The sequence below is a fragment of the Notolepis coatsorum genome (genome assembly GCF_963971535.1).
Source record: "Notolepis coatsorum genome assembly, chromosome: 5".
NCBI lineage: Eukaryota > Metazoa > Chordata > Actinopteri > Aulopiformes > Paralepididae > Notolepis > Notolepis coatsorum.
This window is the reverse complement of record NC_140169.1, coordinates 192695532-192715134: the sequence shown is the minus strand read 5'-3', so window position 1 is coordinate 192715134 and position 19603 is coordinate 192695532. Positions and strand designations below refer to the sequence as shown.

Sequence of the window (19603 nt, the reverse complement as noted above, 5' to 3'; positions counted from 1 at the left end):
GTGCAAACCAATGTCACTTTGAACAGCAACAGCAACCAAAATACGTAAACATTAACGGGTCTCGAATGTCACGGCGCAGACGATAGACGCAGCCCGCTAGCCAGCCCGAGGCCAGCGCGTAAGCTAGTGATGAATCCGGCTAGCACGCTAGAATCTGTCATGTACATTGTTCAGTTAGCTCGTTAGCCTCCATAGAGCTCGGATGGGCAGCTGGTAGTTAGCCTGTCTGGGCCTGATAACAAGCAATTGTGAGTAGTCCGCCCTAACAATGTATTTAGGTCCACAACGCCAAGCCAGGCAAGCCACTCACCCGACAAAGCTATCAAGCCACCGTCTCGACCAACCCCCCGAGATATTCCTCCGCTTTGGCCAACGATCAAAATGAGCGACGGTCATCGCCCTTACATAGCACAGACAATCTTGCGGGGGCGAATAGCGTAGGCCTCAAGCCCAGTTTCCATAGCTTGGCCATGACCAGTTTGTATTCGCCCCTCTGTGCCTGAACCTCCGGTGTGAAGTCCTCGAAAATGGCCATTTTGTGATTGTCGAGACCCAGATCCCCCCTTCTGGCCCGGGCCAACCGCATGATGAGTTCTCTCTGCTGTAGCCTGTTTAGCTTGACAATGATGGGCCTCGGCTCCTTGCTCACATCAGGACTGGTCTTGCCCGCTCTGTAGGCCGATTCACATAAGGGCGAGTCGGGAAGAACATCTTTCCCCAGTATTTTCTGCAGCAGCTCCGGCATGTTCTCCGAGAGACGTCCTTCCTCACTGCCCTCCGGTACACCGACAATCCTGATGTTGTATCGTCTCTCCCTGGACTGCATTTCCATAATTACCGACTGTAATTTGGCGACGTCAGCCTGCCTAGCCAGCAGGGAACACTCCAGACCCTCCACCCTCTCGCCCTGTCGAGAGGCCTCAACCGTTAGCGAAGCTAGTTCGTTAGCGTTAGCTGCGGCGGCAGCGTGTAGCGACTCCATCTTTTCTTTCAACGGACCTACCGCCAGCCTGATTTCCTCCGACATTGCCCGATGGAAGGTATCAAAAAGTTCCGCCTGCGCTTTCATTTGTGCATCAGCGAAGCGTACCTCAAAGTCCGCATGGAGTTTGGTCACGACCGAGAGAATTTCACTTATCTCAGGCGAAAGCGAGGACGGGCTCGGTGCCATTTTGTCGGCTGTAGCGTTCATGGCTCTGGTTCCCTTCGACATCGTGAAAAGTTGAAAAAAGGTCGATGAAAGTAGTAGATGCTCGACCACTCAACAAAAAGACCAATAACAAATAAAAATAAAATAAAGACTAGTGGGGTGACAGTGTTTTCCGCACGATAATAGGGAGCTCCCGTGAAACACGTCTCACCCCATGAACGCCTGGCTCCGCCCCACGATCATGTTAAAGATTATGATACAAAAACAGATTAAATTAATGTTTTACATCACTTGTACTGTTAATAACAGAAATTTGCTTAAGCCTTTTTAATGTATCCCATGAAATTGAAGATTCATGCAAATCTCTTCTCTGTGTGAGAATGTTTTAAAAACGAGAGCCCTGGTTAGCGGTCGAGGCTGTATTTTAAAGGGAGAATGCCTTTGTGTGTCACTGGCTTTGCTTTTATTTTGGTTTCAGTGTTGGCTTCTCACTGATTAGAGTGGTTGGTTTCGAATGGTGATTGAGTGCTTATGTCTCGGTGTGTGATGTTGAATGCCCGGTAAACACAGCAACCCTGGGATGATGCGTCTGCTTTATCTCAGTGTCTGTGCCAACGCAAACACACACACACACACACACACACACACACACACACACACACACACACACACGCATGCATACGGCACATGCATATGCAAGCAAAAACACACACACATACATGCATATACACATGCAGACAAACGCATAGACACACATACACACACAGAACAAAACACATATACACACACACACACACACTTTGTGTTTACATAGTAAACACAATCAGAGTCTGGAGCACTGGGCCTGATGAGGTTTGCACTGCTGCCTGATTCTGTTCTGGCCTGGGAGGCGGGCGGGCAATAACCAAATCAGGGAGAGGGAGAGAGAAAGAGAATTAATAAGGCCTTATCATGCTGTTGGATTTGAAGGAGAAAAGCAGAAGGACGAGCCTCCTCTCCCCCCTGAGGAAACAGACAGTCGGCTTTGTCTCTTCTATAAATACACTCTCATTCTCTCCGTCATCTCCCCTCGTTCTCTCTCTCTCTTCCCATTGTCTCTCACTCTCCTGCTCTCCCTCTCTCTCCCCTCTCATTGTCTCTCGCTCTATTTCTCCCTCCCCTATCATTCCCTCTCGTTCGCTTTCCCTCCCCTCACGTTGTCTTCGTTCTGCTCTCCGCTTTTGTTCATTCTCTCCCCTCATTGTCTCCCTCTCTATCTATCTACCTTATCTGTTTATCTCCCATCTCATTCTTTCGCGCCCCCTCTCCTCAATCTGTCGGCGGTGGAGTGTCTAGGCTTGTTTTGATTGAACCCCCCCCGCCTATCTAACTATAGTCGGACTCAAGGCGATTGGCATAGCGAGCATCGCACGGATCATTCGTTGGTGCAGCTGTTTTTCTGAGCACGCGCACGGCTCAATCCTTTGGCCTAGCACTCTTCTCCCCTTCCTCTTGTTCCCTCCCTCCCTCTCTCCTTCCCCCCCCCGTTCCACTGAGTCCCTCCAGAGGATGACTTCACACTCTGGAAGAGGGAAGCGCTCCCAGCAGTGAGGGACTCCGGCGGCTACGCTACGTTAGCATCTGAGCGCCCTCACGGCACAACCGTGGCTGAGACACCCAGACACCCCAGCTGGAGAAGAGAGGGAGAGGACTTGTAGGGGAGGAAGAGGATTCGAAGAGGAAGAAGAAGGGAGAGGATGGAAGGAAGGAGAGGAGAGAAGTGTGAAGTTTGATGGCGTTTGAGAAGGAGGGGGGGGCGGTCGCACCTATGACACGTGAGTCTGTGTTGTGAAGACGACTCTCTGTGGATTCACCCGTTAGGAATACAAGAGAAGGGAAAGGGAGGAATACAAGAGAAGGGAAAGAGAGGGAGGGGGAAAAAAGAGAGAAGGCTCCCTGGCAGACGGAGAGAATAGACCCAGAGTTCACAGAACGAAGAGAGTTGTGATCGAGACGTCCGCATAGCGCTGTCAGTGGAAACACATGTTGCTGAGAGGAGCTGAAGTCTCACGCTGCTGCTGCCGCCTGCGGTGTGGCTCGCTCTCTTTCTCTCTCTCTCTCTCTCTCTCTCTCTCTCTCTCTCTCTCTCTCTCTCTCTCTCTCTCTCTCTCTCTCTCTCTCTCTCTCTGTGTGTGTGTGTACACTCACAGGCTCGCTCTCTTTCTCTCTCTCTCTCTCTCTCTCTCTGTGTGTGTACGCTCACAGGCTCGCTCTCTTTCTCTCTCTCTCTCTCTCTCTCTCTCTCTCTCTCTCTCTCTCTCTCTCTCTCTCTCTCTCTCTCTCTCTCTCTCTCTCTCTCTCTCTCTCTCTGTGTGTGTACGCTCACACGCAAGCAATCAGCCATGTCTCCGCTCCTGTTAAGAGAATGACAATTCAAGCCTGACGACCCACTGGATGTGACGGCGGAGTGACAAATCTACACCGAGATGGGACTTACCTTTCAACTCTCTCGTATCAAGAGTCTGATTTTCACATTCGGGGTTTGATCGAGGCCGCCTCTCCCGTTTAATTTTGTTTTTGTTCCTTTAAAGACTAACCATGATCGTTTGAGACGGGCTGTGGTGGGTGACATCAGGGGGTTCACACGGTGACATCAGGGGGTTCACACGGTGACCGTGTCCAAACCTGTCGGAACCGATCGGTACGGTTTGTCGGCTCGTGGAGACTGGGTCACTTTGAGTGAGTATTAAAAGCACCTGACGCTCTGGTTTATAATTGAACATGGTTGTTTGCGGTTTCGTACCAGATGAGTCCAAGTCGCTCCTCCTCCTCAACAGCTAGAGTTAAACGATTCATCGTTTAGGGGCAGGTGTTTGATCGGTCAGAGTGGAGTCACTTGGAAGTTATTGATTATTGTTGAGTGATTATTATTTATTGGGTCTTAAAAGGCACATTGACATGTACACGGCTTCTATTTCAGCCCATAACCTTTTGTTGCACGTCTTACTGAAAATGTCATACTCAAGGGGATCAATAAAGGAATATCTTGTCTTATACGCATCTCCCATCTCTGCTGTCACTCTTCACAGTGTACCGTCTAATGAAGCAGAAAACCCCTAACAAATATTCTTGGATCAGGCAGGTATTATATTTTAATGAGCCCCCCCCCCTGTAGTTTCAGACACCATGGATCATTGTAGGGATGCCACGGCCCTCACATAATACTCATCCATAACTTTTACTGAATAGTGTAGATTTAAGACCATCACTTTTACTTTTACTGAACAGTGTAGATTTAAGACCATTACTTTTACTGAACAGTGTAGATTTAAGACCATCACTTTTACTGAATAGTGTAGATTTAAGACCATCACTTTAACTTTTACTGAACAGTGTAGATTTAAGACCATCACTTTTACTGAACAGTGTAGATTTAAGACCATCACTTTTACTGAACAGTGTAGATTTAAGACAATTACTTTTACTGAACAGTGTAGATTTAAGACCATCACTTTTACTGAACAGTGTAGATTTAAGACCATCACTTTTACTGAACAGTGTAGACTTAAGACCATCACTTTTACTGAACAGTGTAGATTTAAGACCATTACTTTTACTGAACAGTGTAGACTTAAGACCATCACTTTTACTGAACAGTGTAGATTTAAGACCATCACTTTTACTGAATAGTGTAGATTTAAGACCATCACTTTTACTTTTACTGAACAGTGTAGACTTAAGACCATCACTTTTACTGAACAGTGTAGATTTAAGACCATCACTTTTACTGAACAGTGTAGATTTAAGACAATTACTTTGACTGAACAGTGTAGATTTAAGACCATCACTTTTACTGAACAGTGTAGATTTAAGACCATCACTTTTACTGAACAGTGTAGACTTAAGACCATCACTTTTACTGAACAGTGTAGATTTAAGACCATTACTTTTACTGAACAGTGTAGACTTAAGACCATCACTTTTACTGAACAGTGTAGATTTAAGACCATCACTTTTACTGAATAGTGTAGATTTAAGACCATCACTTTTACTTTTACTGAACAGTGTAGACTTAAGACCATCACTTTTACTGAACAGTGTAGACTTAAGACCATTACTTTTACTGAACAGTGTAGATTTAAGACCATCACTTTTACTGAACAGTGTAGATTTAAGACCATTACTTTTACTGAACAGTGTAGATTTAAGACCATTACTTTTACTGAACAGTGTAGATTTAAGACCATCACTTTTACTGAATAGTGTAGATTTAAGACCACTTTAACTTTTACTGAACAGTGTAGATTTAAGACCATCACTTTTACTGAATAGTGTAGATTTAAGACCATCACTTTTACTGAACAGTGTAGATTTAAGACCATCACTTTTACTGAACAGTGTAGATTTAAGACAATTACTTTTACTGAACAGTGTAGATTTAAGACCATCACTTTTACTGAACAGTGTAGATTTAAGACCATCACTTTTACTGAACAGTGTAGACTTAAGACCACCACTTTTACTGAACAGTGTAGATTTAAGACTATTACTTTTACTGAACAGTGTAGACTTAAGACCATCACTTTTACTGAACAGTGTAGATTTAAGACCATCACTTTTACTGAATAGTGTAGATTTAAGACCATCACTTTTACTTTTACTGAACAGTGTAGACTTAAGACCATCACTTTTACTGAACAGTGTAGACTTAAGACCATTACTTTTACTGAACAGTGTAGATTTAAGACCATCACTTTTACTGAATAGTGTAGATTTAAGACCATCACTTTTACTTTTACTGAACAGTGTAGATTTAAGACCATCACTTTTACTGAATAGTGTAGATTTAAGACCATCACTTTTACTTTTACTGAACAGTGTAGATTTAAGACCATCACTTTTACTGAACAGTGTAGATTTAAGACCATCACTTTTACTGAACAGTGTAGATTTAAGACCATCACTTTTACTGAACAGTGTAGATTTAAGACCATTACTTTTACTGAACAGTGTAGATTTAAGACCATTACTTTTACTGAACAGTGTAGATTTAAGACCATCACTTTTACTGAATAGTGTAGATTTAAGACCATCACTTTAACTTTTACTGAACAGTGTAGATTTAAGACCATCACTTTTACTGAACAGTGTAGATTTAAGACCATCACTTTTACTGAACAGTGTAGATTTAAGACAATTACTTTTACTGAACAGTGTAGATTTAAGACCATCACTTTTACTGAACAGTGTAGATTTAAGACCATCACTTTTACTGAACAGTGTAGACTTAAGACCATCACTTTTACTGAACAGTGTAGATTTAAGACCATTACTTTTACTGAACAGTGTAGACTTAAGACCATCACTTTTACTGAACAGTGTAGATTTAAGACCATCACTTTTACTGAATAGTGTAGATTTAAGACCATCACTTTTACTTTTACTGAACAGTGTAGACTTAAGACCATCACTTTTACTGAACAGTGTAGATTTAAGACCATCACTTTTACTGAACAGTGTAGATTTAAGACAATTACTTTTACTGAACAGTGTAGATTTAAGACCATCACTTTTACTGAACAGTGTAGATTTAAGACCATCACTTTTACTGAACAGTGTAGACTTAAGACCATCACTTTTACTGAACAGTGTAGATTTAAGACCATTACTTTTACTGAACAGTGTAGACTTAAGACCATCACTTTTACTGAACAGTGTAGATTTAAGACCATCACTTTTACTGAATAGTGTAGATTTAAGACCATCACTTTTACTTTTACTGAACAGTGTAGACTTAAGACCATCACTTTTACTGAACAGTGTAGACTTAAGACCATTACCTTTACTGAACAGTGTAGATTTAAGACCATCACTTTTACTGAACAGTGTAGATTTAAGACCATTACTTTTACTGAACAGTGTAGATTTAAGACCATTACTTTTACTGAACAGTGTAGATTTAAGACCATCACTTTTACTGAATAGTGTAGATTTAAGACCACTTTAACTTTTACTGAACAGTGTAGATTTAAGACCATCACTTTTACTGAATAGTGTAGATTTAAGACCATCACTTTTACTGAACAGTGTAGATTTAAGACCATCACTTTTACTGAACAGTGTAGATTTAAGACAATTACTTTTACTGAACAGTGTAGATTTAAGACCATCACTTTTACTGAACAGTGTAGATTTAAGACCATCACTTTTACTGAACAGTGTAGACTTAAGACCACCACTTTTACTGAACAGTGTAGATTTAAGACTATTACTTTTACTGAACAGTGTAGACTTAAGACCATCACTTTTACTGAACAGTGTAGATTTAAGACCATCACTTTTACTGAATAGTGTAGATTTAAGACCATCACTTTTACTTTTACTGAACAGTGTAGACTTAAGACCATCACTTTTACTGAACAGTGTAGACTTAAGACCATTACTTTTACTGAACAGTGTAGATTTAAGACCATCACTTTTACTGAATAGTGTAGATTTAAGACCATCACTTTTACTTTTACTGAACAGTGTAGATTTAAGACCATCACTTTTACTGAATAGTGTAGATTTAAGACCATCACTTTTACTTTTACTGAACAGTGTAGATTTAAGACCATCACTTTTACTGAACAGTGTAGATTTAAGACCATTACTTTTACTGAACAGTGTAGATTTAAGACCATCACTTTTACTGAACAGTGTAGATTTAAGACCATCACTTTTACTGAACAGTGTAGACTTAAGGCCATCACTTTTACTGAATAGTGTAGATTTAAGACCATTACTTTTACTGAACAGTGTAGACTTAAGACCATCACTTTTACTGAACAGTGTAGACTTAAGACCATTACTTTTACTGAACAGTGTAGATTTAAGACCATCACTTTTACTGAATAGTGTAGATTTAAGACCATTACTTTTACTGAACAGTGTAGATTTAAGACCATCACTTTTACTGAACAGTGTAGATTTAAGACCATTACTTTTACTGAACAGTGTAGATTTAAGACCATTACTTTTACTGAACAGTGTAGATTTAAGACCATCACTTTTACTGAATAGTGTAGATTTAAGACCACTTTAACTTTTACTGAACAGTGTAGATTTAAGACCATCACTTTTACTGAATAGTGTAGATTTAAGACCATCACTTTTACTGAACAGTGTAGATTTAAGACCATCACTTTTACTGAACAGTGTAGATTTAAGACAATTACTTTTACTGAACAGTGTAGATTTAAGACCATCACTTTTACTGAACAGTGTAGATTTAAGACCATCACTTTTACTGAACAGTGTAGACTTAAGACCACCACTTTTACTGAACAGTGTAGATTTAAGACTATTACTTTTACTGAACAGTGTAGACTTAAGACCATCACTTTTACTGAACAGTGTAGATTTAAGACCATCACTTTTACTGAATAGTGTAGATTTAAGACCATCACTTTTACTTTTACTGAACAGTGTAGACTTAAGACCATCACTTTTACTGAACAGTGTAGACTTAAGACCATTACTTTTACTGAACAGTGTAGATTTAAGACCATCACTTTTACTGAATAGTGTAGATTTAAGACCATCACTTTTACTTTTACTGAACAGTGTAGATTTAAGACCATCACTTTTACTGAATAGTGTAGATTTAAGACCATCACTTTTACTTTTACTGAACAGTGTAGATTTAAGACCATCACTTTTACTGAACAGTGTAGATTTAAGACCATCACTTTTACTGAACAGTGTAGATTTAAGACCATCACTTTTACTGAACAGTGTAGATTTAAGACCATTACTTTTACTGAACAGTGTAGATTTAAGACCATTACTTTTACTGAACAGTGTAGATTTAAGACCATCACTTTTACTGAATAGTGTAGATTTAAGACCATCACTTTAACTTTTACTGAACAGTGTAGATTTAAGACCATCACTTTTACTGAACAGTGTAGATTTAAGACCATCACTTTTACTGAACAGTGTAGATTTAAGACAATTACTTTTACTGAACAGTGTAGATTTAAGACCATCACTTTTACTGAACAGTGTAGATTTAAGACCATCACTTTTACTGAACAGTGTAGACTTAAGACCATCACTTTTACTGAACAGTGTAGATTTAAGACCATTACTTTTACTGAACAGTGTAGACTTAAGACCATCACTTTTACTGAACAGTGTAGATTTAAGACCATCACTTTTACTGAATAGTGTAGATTTAAGACCATCACTTTTACTTTTACTGAACAGTGTAGACTTAAGACCATCACTTTTACTGAACAGTGTAGATTTAAGACCATCACTTTTACTGAACAGTGTAGATTTAAGACAATTACTTTTACTGAACAGTGTAGATTTAAGACCATCACTTTTACTGAACAGTGTAGATTTAAGACCATCACTTTTACTGAACAGTGTAGACTTAAGACCATCACTTTTACTGAACAGTGTAGATTTAAGACCATTACTTTTACTGAACAGTGTAGACTTAAGACCATCACTTTTACTGAACAGTGTAGATTTAAGACCATCACTTTTACTGAATAGTGTAGATTTAAGACCATCACTTTTACTTTTACTGAACAGTGTAGACTTAAGACCATCACTTTTACTGAACAGTGTAGACTTAAGACCATTACCTTTACTGAACAGTGTAGATTTAAGACCATCACTTTTACTGAACAGTGTAGATTTAAGACCATTACTTTTACTGAACAGTGTAGATTTAAGACCATTACTTTTACTGAACAGTGTAGATTTAAGACCATCACTTTTACTGAATAGTGTAGATTTAAGACCACTTTAACTTTTACTGAACAGTGTAGATTTAAGACCATCACTTTTACTGAATAGTGTAGATTTAAGACCATCACTTTTACTGAACAGTGTAGATTTAAGACCATCACTTTTACTGAACAGTGTAGATTTAAGACAATTACTTTTACTGAACAGTGTAGATTTAAGACCATCACTTTTACTGAACAGTGTAGATTTAAGACCATCACTTTTACTGAACAGTGTAGACTTAAGACCACCACTTTTACTGAACAGTGTAGATTTAAGACTATTACTTTTACTGAACAGTGTAGACTTAAGACCATCACTTTTACTGAACAGTGTAGATTTAAGACCATCACTTTTACTGAATAGTGTAGATTTAAGACCATCACTTTTACTTTTACTGAACAGTGTAGACTTAAGACCATCACTTTTACTGAACAGTGTAGACTTAAGACCATTACTTTTACTGAACAGTGTAGATTTAAGACCATCACTTTTACTGAATAGTGTAGATTTAAGACCATCACTTTTACTTTTACTGAACAGTGTAGATTTAAGACCATCACTTTTACTGAATAGTGTAGATTTAAGACCATCACTTTTACTTTTACTGAACAGTGTAGATTTAAGACCATCACTTTTACTGAACAGTGTAGATTTAAGACCATTACTTTTACTGAACAGTGTAGATTTAAGACCATCACTTTTACTGAACAGTGTAGATTTAAGACCATCACTTTTACTGAACAGTGTAGACTTAAGGCCATCACTTTTACTGAATAGTGTAGATTTAAGACCATTACTTTTACTGAACAGTGTAGACTTAAGACCATCACTTTTACTGAACAGTGTAGACTTAAGACCATTACTTTTACTGAACAGTGTAGATTTAAGACCATCACTTTTACTGAATAGTGTAGATTTAAGACCATCACTTTTACTTTTACTGAACAGTGTAGATTTAAGACCATCACTTTTACTGAATAGTGTAGATTTAAGACCATCACTTTTACTGAACAGTGTAGATTTAAGACCATCACTTTTACTGAATAGTGTAGATTTAAGACCATCACTTTTACTTTTACTGAACAGTGTAGATTTAAGACCATCACTTTTACTGAACAGTGTAGATTTAAGACCATCACTTTAACTTTTACTGAACAGTGTAGATTTAAGACCATCACTTTTACTGAACAGTGTAGATTTAAGACCATTACTTTTACTGAACAGTTTAGATTTAAGACCATCACTTTTACTGAACAGTGTAGATTTAAGACCATCACTTTAACTTTTACTGAACAGTGTAGATTTAAGACCATCACTTTTACTGAATAGTGTAGATTTAAGACCATCACTTTTACTGAACAGTGTAGATTTAAGACCATCACTTTTACTGAACAGTGTAGATTTAAGACAATTACTTTTACTGAACAGTGTAGATTTAAGACCATCACTTTTACTGAACAGTGTAGATTTAAGACCATCACTTTTACTGAACAGTGTAGACTTAAGACCATCACTTTTACTGAACAGTGTAGATTTAAGACCATTACTTTTACTGAACAGTGTAGACTTAAGACCATCACTTTTACTGAACAGTGTAGATTTAAGACCATCACTTTTACTGAATAGTGTAGATTTAAGACCATCACTTTTACTTTTACTGAACAGTGTAGATTTAAGACCATCACTTTTACTGAATAGTGTAGATTTAAGACCATCACTTTTACTGAACAGTGTAGATTTAAGACCATCACTTTTACTGAACAGTGTAGATTTTTTTTTTTTTGATCCACTTTTTCTCCCATTTTTCTATATTTTTCTCCCATCCCAATTTCGTATCATCCAATTCAACCCTCCCCTGTCACGAACGCTGTTTCTTGCCTCCCACAAGCCGGCTGCAATGTGGACTAAGTCATACATAGCACAAGTCCCCTCCGGTACTTGAGGTAACAGCAGTCGCATCTTTTCACCTGCGCAGCTCGATCTCTCAGTGTCGAGGAGTAACGCGTGGGAGGCTCACGCTGCCCCCGACACTTCCTGATTCTACTGCGCAGGCGCACCAACCGACTTGTAGGAGTCGCTTGTTCACAACGTTCGATCCCCACCCTTCAGTTTTCCCTCCCCGTAATACGGCCAATGTGTATTACTGCGGACGACCAGCCAAACTGAAAAACAATGTGGAGAGCTGGATTCGAACACGCGAATCCTAGCGTCTCCACACTGGTGGCGAGTGCCTTAGACCACTACACCACCTAGCCGCCATGAACAGTGTAGATTTAAGACCATTACTTTTACTGAACAGTGTAGATTTAAGACCATCACTTTTACTGAACAGTGTAGATTTAAGACCATCACTTTTACTGAACCGTGTAGACTTAAGACCATCACTTTTACTGAACAGTGTAGATTTAAGACCATCACTTTTACTGAACAGTGTAGACTTAAGACCATCACTTTTACTGAACAGTGTAGACTTAAGACCATTACTTTTACTGAACAGTGTAGATTTAAGACCATCACTTTTACTGAATAGTGTAGATTTAAGACCATCACTTTTACTTTTACTGAACAGTGTAGATTTAAGACCATCACTTTTACTGAATAGTGTAGATTTAAGACCATCACTTTTACTTTTACTGAACAGTGTAGATTTAAGACCATCACTTTTACTGAAGAGTGTAGATTTAAGACCATTACTTTTACTGAACAGTGTAGATTTAAGACCATCACTTTTACTGAACAGTGTAGATTTAAGACCATCACTTTTACTGAACAGTGTAGACTTAAGACCATCACTTTTACTGAACAGTGTTGATTTAAGACCATTACTTTTACTGAACAGTGTAGACTTAAGACCATCACTTTTACTGAACAGTGTAGACTTAAGACCATTACTTTTACTGAACAGTGTAGATTTAAGACCATCACTTTTACTGAATAGTGTAGATTTAAGACCATCACTTTTACTTTTACTGAACAGTGTAGATTTAAGACCATCACTTTTACTGAATAGTGTAGATTTAAGACCATCACTTTTACTGAACAGTGTAGACTTAAGACCATTACTTTTACTGAACAGTGTAGATTTAAGACCATCACTTTGACTGAATAGTGTAGATTTAAGACCATCACTTTTACTTTTACTGAACAGTGTAGATTTAAGACCATCACTTTTACTGAACAGTGTAGATTTAAGACCATTACTTTTACTGAACAGTTTAGATTTAAGACCATCACTTTTACTGAACAGTGTAGATTTAAGACCATCACTTTTACTGAACAGTGTAGATTTAAGACCATCACTTTTACTGAATAGTGTAGATTTAAGACCATCACTTTTACTGAACAGTGTAGATTTAAGACCATCACTTTTACTGAACAGTGTAGATTTAAGACAATTACTTTTACTGAACAGTGTAGATTTAAGACCATCACTTTTACTGAACAGTGTAGATTTAAGACCATCACTTTTACTGAACAGTGTAGACTTAAGACCATCACTTTTACTGAACAGTGTAGATTTAAGACCATTACTTTTACTGAACAGTGTAGACTTAAGACCATCACTTTTACTGAACAGTGTAGATTTAAGACCATCACTTTTACTGAATAGTGTAGATTTAAGACCATCACTTTTACTTTTACTGAACAGTGTAGATTTAAGACTTTTACTTTTACTGAACAGTGTAGATTTAAGACCATCACTTTTACTGAACAGTGTAGATTTAAGACCATTACTTTTACTGAACAGTGTAGATTTAAGACCATCACTTTTACTGAACAGTGTAGATTTAAGACCATCACTTTTACTGAACCGTGTAGACTTAAGACCATCACTTTTACTGAACAGTGTAGATTTAAGACCATTACTTTTACTGAACAGTGTAGACTTAAGACCATCACTTTTACTGAACAGTGTAGACTTAAGACCATTACTTTTACTGAACAGTGTAGATTTAAGACCATCACTTTTACTGAATAGTGTAGATTTAAGACCATCACTTTTACTTTTACTGAACAGTGTAGATTTAAGACCATCACTTTTACTGAATAGTGTAGATTTAAGACCATCACTTTTACTGAACAGTGTAGACTTAAGACCATTACTTTTACTGAACAGTGTAGATTTAAGACCATCACTTTTACTGAATAGTGTAGATTTAAGACCATCACTTTTACTTTTACTGAACAGTGTAGATTTAAGACCATCACTTTTACTGAACAGTGTAGATTTAAGACCATCACTTTTACTTTTACTGAACAGTGTAGATTTAAGACCATTACTTTTACTGAACAGTGTAGATTTAAGACCATCACTTTTACTGAATAGTGTAGATTTAAGACCATCACTTTTACTTTTACTGAACAGTGTAGATTTAAGACCATCACTTTTACTGAACAGTGTAGATTTAAGACTTTTACTTTTACTGAACAGTGTAGATTTAAGACCATCACTTTTACGGAACAGTGTAGATTTAAGACCATTACTTTTACTGAACAGTGTAGATTTAAGACCATCACTTTTACTGAACAGTGTAGATTTAAGACTTTTACTTTTACTGAACAGTGTAGATTTAAGACCATCACTTTTACTGAGCAGTGTAGATTTAAGACTTTTACTTTTACTGAACAGTGTAGATTTAAGACCATCACTTTTACTGAACAGTGTAGATTTAAGACCATTACTTTTACTGAACAGTGTAGATTTAAGACCATCACTTTTACTGAACAGTGAGATTTAAGACCATTACTTTTACTGAACAGTGTAGACTTAAGACCATCACTTTTACTGAACAGTGTAGACTTAAGACCATCACTTTTACTGAACAGTGTAGACTTGAGCCTGATCAGCCCAGTACCGGTACGAGATTTATTTCATGTCACAAATAGATCAATACAGTCCGTATTAAGTCAAAGTGATGTTGCGTTTCTTTTTCAAATGGAGCAGTGTGGTGTATATTTTACATTTACATTTAGTCATTTAGCTGCAGCCGCTTGATGTGAAAAAGAAATATTGAAATTGTGATATCTCCCGGGTCGAACAAACCTGAACGTTATTGCCATAAAATACAACGTATATTGTTTCTTTACCTTTCTTTGAATGTCTAGGGAAAAAACCATGTCGAAATCCGGTAAAGAATTCCGGAGCTATGGACATTATACAAAAGTAACTGTACTTACAGTAGATTTCATTCACGGTTTTTGCTGCCCTGTAACGGGCGCCTGGTGGTACTAAATCCTGAGTTAACTGCCATTGGAAAGAGGAGATTTGGGCCAATGCATGACGTGGCCATAATAAGGTAATTTATAGGCCTGATATTCTATATTCATATTTCAAATAGCATGTGTCCAGAATGATGGCAAAATTCAGTACTGTATCTACAAAAAAACCTGTAAATCATCTGTCCTTTATTCATTTGCTTAGATCTTTAGTACACTTGATCTCAAGAATTTTTCACTTTTGGTCAATGTTGGCATAGTGTTATTCACTGTCAAAGATGAAAAAAAAATAATAATAATAATTTATATTCTCCTTTTGGTTCATTACAATTTACTTTAGCATAGTAACAGACACAATATTTCGGACATTGGGTATACATTCCCTGAGGTCCATAGATGTCCCTAGATGTCGGACCTTGTAGAAGTGGAGCAATCTTCCATTTACTTGGGTATGTACTTTTAGGAGAATTTTCAGAAAATAGGCCATTAAGACCACTTTTACTGAACAGTGTATACTTAAGACTATTACTGAACAGTGTAGACTTAAGACTATTACTGAACAGTGTAGACTTAAGACTATTACTGAACAGTGTAGACTTAAGACTATTACTGAACAGTGTAGACTTAAGACTATTACTGAACAGTATATACTTAAGACCATCAGTTTGAGGTCATTGGACAAAGACTATTGCGATATAGAACAACATTTTCACCATTAGAGAGATCTAACATGTGTTACAAAATACTGCAAATCAAGTAGATTTTCTAGCATGTTGTACTTTTCTTGGTATCAGATGTTAGTATTGGGGAAGTTCTCTGATATGCTAATTTTGTCTTTTTATGGGCCTGCTATCCGATACTGGTGCCGTTGCATCTCTAGACCGCTGTGTTAAAACCATGGTTGGGCAGCAGCAGCACCATGCAGCAACATATTAACCCCTTTTATAAACCTTTAACTCTCCATACTCTTTCTTTCTACTCGGGTTTAAAAGATAGACTTTCTCTCCCATCTTCTGTGTTTCCCTCTGTCCACACATTGTTCTCTTTCAAATTTTTATTTATATATTTTTTAAGACATGAATAAATGATGAATAAAGCCTGGAATTCCTCCCATCCTTCGTCTTTCCCGCAGGTGCACCGGAAGATCCGGGAGGATTCGGACATGGCCCAGGACTCCCTGCAGTGCCTGGCCCAGCTGGCCTCCATGCACGGCCCCGTCTTCCCCGACGAGAGCGCCCAGATCTCCTACCTGGCCCACCTGGTCGAGGGCCTGCTCAGCATGATCAATGGGTCAGTGCCTCGCTGCCTCGGGCTCCTTCCCTTCACCTCATTTATCTCCCTTGTTAAGAGGAGAGAGGACAGTCCAGTCCACTTAGTGTTACTGCAGGACCCGCCAGGGAACACACACACACACACACACACACACACGCGCGCGCACGCACACACACACACGCGCGCACGCACACACACACTATGCTACCATAGCAACTGCTTGACAACCACCCGTCACTTGACTGAGTGACAATGAGCCTGCAATGTACCTTTATGCTAGCAAGCCATTCTGTCAATAGTGTTGCCAATGTAATTGTAAAATTGACGACAAGGCTGGCCCAAATCAATAACTCACATTTTCACAAACAAATGGTTAGGTGATGTGTACCGTCGGTCGCAACCACCGGTAGAGCCATCGACATGGCTGCTGCACCACTTTGTGATTATGTCCAACTGAATAAATACTACCCACCCAAAAACCAGAGTCCTTTACTAGCTCAGTCTTGAAGAAAGACCAAGATAGTTTTGCGTTCATAAATCAAGTCACAGCGGTGAAAGTTCACGACACTTGAACACATCATCGTCGTCATCACAGCATCTGCCTGCTAAAGTTAGCTAGCTAGCTAGCTCAGCTGTTGCAAGAGTGCTGTGGCTGGAAATGTACATTTCCTTCAGTAGTGGATACATTGTAACATTGTCACAGTGAATCATTGCTGATTTCATCTTTTCCAGTCGGCCGAATGTAGTTGTTGCATTATGGGGGATAGGGCACAGTTATTGATTGCACTGTGTTGGAACTGTGAGGAGACTACTATGGCAGAGCCCTGCAGTATATCTGAGATGAGTCAACACCCTCTAGTCGATCAGAATTGAGGAATTCACAAGGGTGGCTGGGTAGCGTAGTGGACTAAGCACTTGCCTACCACCGCAGAGACTCTGGGATCTAATCCAGCTGTCAGCGGTCCGGCTTGGTCAGTCATCCCTACTAACACAATTGGCAGTTTGCTGGGTGGGAAGCCGGTCCTGGTCGTTGTAAAGATAGATGAATATTAGTATCCAAAGATATTAGCAAACATGAAATAATCTTAAATCCAAAAACTAGAGTGCCAAACTTGGATGTCATCGGATCTAAAGTCTGAAACTGCTCCATAGACAGGGGGGTGGGATGATTTATATGTTTCAGAACTGAGAATACTATATAAAATAAAGCTCATTTGGATATACAGTAAACACTTCAAAATCAGTCTCTTAATTCATTTTCAGTGGAGCCTGATGGCATCGCAGGTTTGACATCTCTAGGTTTTCTTTTTCATGTTCACTAATATTTCTGGAATATCTTTAGACCATAGGAATAACGGTGTTATACCATGGCCTCTGGTTTATGGCTATGGCTTTGACGCCAAAAGCTTGCAGAAGCATGACAAAGGGTTCCACAACAGGGTTTATTTACAGGAAGTAATTGCTTGTTGAGTCTTCTCTGATTTTTGCATCAACAAGCTTGCTGGGAAGCTGAGTGGTAAAGTAATAGTCTGGTCTGCTCGGGTACCAGGCAGGGGGAGCCCGGGCTTTAGGCCTCTCTTCCCACAAAAACCATACTTATGTGATTCCTTTGCTATCTTGTTGCCAATGGGGATGAGTTTGTCTCCTTGGCTTTGGTTTCAAGTAAATAAATAAATAAATGGCGGTTTTGAACCGGGGTTGTAAACAGTCAGAATTGCCTGCGGCCCTGCCATCCCTCTTCAAGCACAGCTGTGGGAAAGTGATTCTCAGGCTATCGAGCGGCTTTCATACAGTAATAGTGCCGGGAATCAATGCCCACTGCTGCTCAGGCCTCCAGGAAAACGCCTTTTTACGAGATTAGTAGGCTATTTTTAGTCATTGTTCATTTCAAACTGTGCTTAAATGATAATGGTGTGGGGAAGCGGTGTGTTATTTGGGATTATTTAAGGGCCAGTGAGCCGGTGACGGCGGTGAGTAATGTATGTGTTTTACTGTGATTTGCATGTAATGACGTAGCCCTTCAGTGGAATTGGTACTGATCTGAATTAAGGGGGCTGTGCTCAGATGTATAAATAACGTGCACAGAGCAAAGTTAATGGTGGTGTCTTTCACATGCACGCCGTTGCTCACACTCTCACTCCCCCCCTCTTTCTCTTTCGCTCTCTCTCTCCCGCTCTCTGTAATCACCTATTCCTGGAGCTTTTTTCCAGTTGCATCATCGGAAAACCATGCAGGGCAGGATGGCCAATCTACAGTGATTGTTGAACAGCTCTGCTTGCAATTTAAATCCATCTGATAGGGGTTAGCTGGAGAACTGGAGCTAGAGTAGCCGTGGAGGTTCGTTCTGGTGGATCAGCTGGCTTGAGGTGCACACGACACACTCTGTGGATTTGAATCTGGCCTGTGACCAGGCCTGAAGAAGAACTCGGGATGTCAAATCAGTGGAATTTCCGTGTGAATCACGATACACAGATAACCTAGGAAAAGTATTACCAGAATTCCAAAGATTTTTCACATGGAACAGTGACATGGAGAATGTCTGCAGGCTACGTTTTGACCAAATGTTTTTTCCTCTTGCTCTCCAGTGTACGACTATCAAGAAATGCATAAATACAATGAAGATATATCTTTTTTAAAAGCCTGAGGCTGGTGACTTGTTCCAGAGTGATTCATGTATTACTTGCCTGGCACCAGCATCTTCCTCTTGCATCTTCCTCTTCTATAATCTTCCTCTACTTATAACCTTACCAATATGGTCAAAATATCATATCACAATATTTAGAAAAACTCTTGAGGCAGTGACCTTGTGTCCTCAGTATTGACATAGAGGACTCATTTTCCACATCATTGTGCCAGAGTTAAGCTAATGAGCTAGTTTTCCTCCGTAGTCCCTGTCTTTTGGTAGTCCTCTCAGTGATGTAATATATAGGCATGTGGCCTCAACCCTTAAATCCTTGGACTCTGTATATCACTCTGCCCTCAGATTCATCACTAATGGTAGATACGACACTCATCACTGTGTCCTTTATGAGAAGGTTGGTTGGTCGTCTTCTCTGACAAAGAGACTCAACAAACACTGGTATTTGTTTTTAAGGCCCTTATTGAGAATCAGAAAGGTCTTTATTGCCAAGTATACTTTTCACATACAAGGAATTTGCTTTGGACGTTACTGGTGCGACATTAGCGGACAGACATTAA

General features: G+C 39.2%; 1 protein-coding gene across 1 annotated transcript in view; it reads left to right on the top strand.

Annotated features, from left to right (window-relative positions):
• xpo4 (exportin 4) overlaps positions 1-19603 on the top strand; it is a 234477-nt gene that overhangs the window by 109138 nt on the left and 105736 nt on the right. The window contains exon 8 of the mRNA XM_084314483.1: positions 16266-16423. Within this exon, the coding sequence (XP_084170609.1) occupies positions 16266-16423 (158 nt within the window). The remainder of the gene's footprint in view (positions 1-16265; positions 16424-19603) is intronic.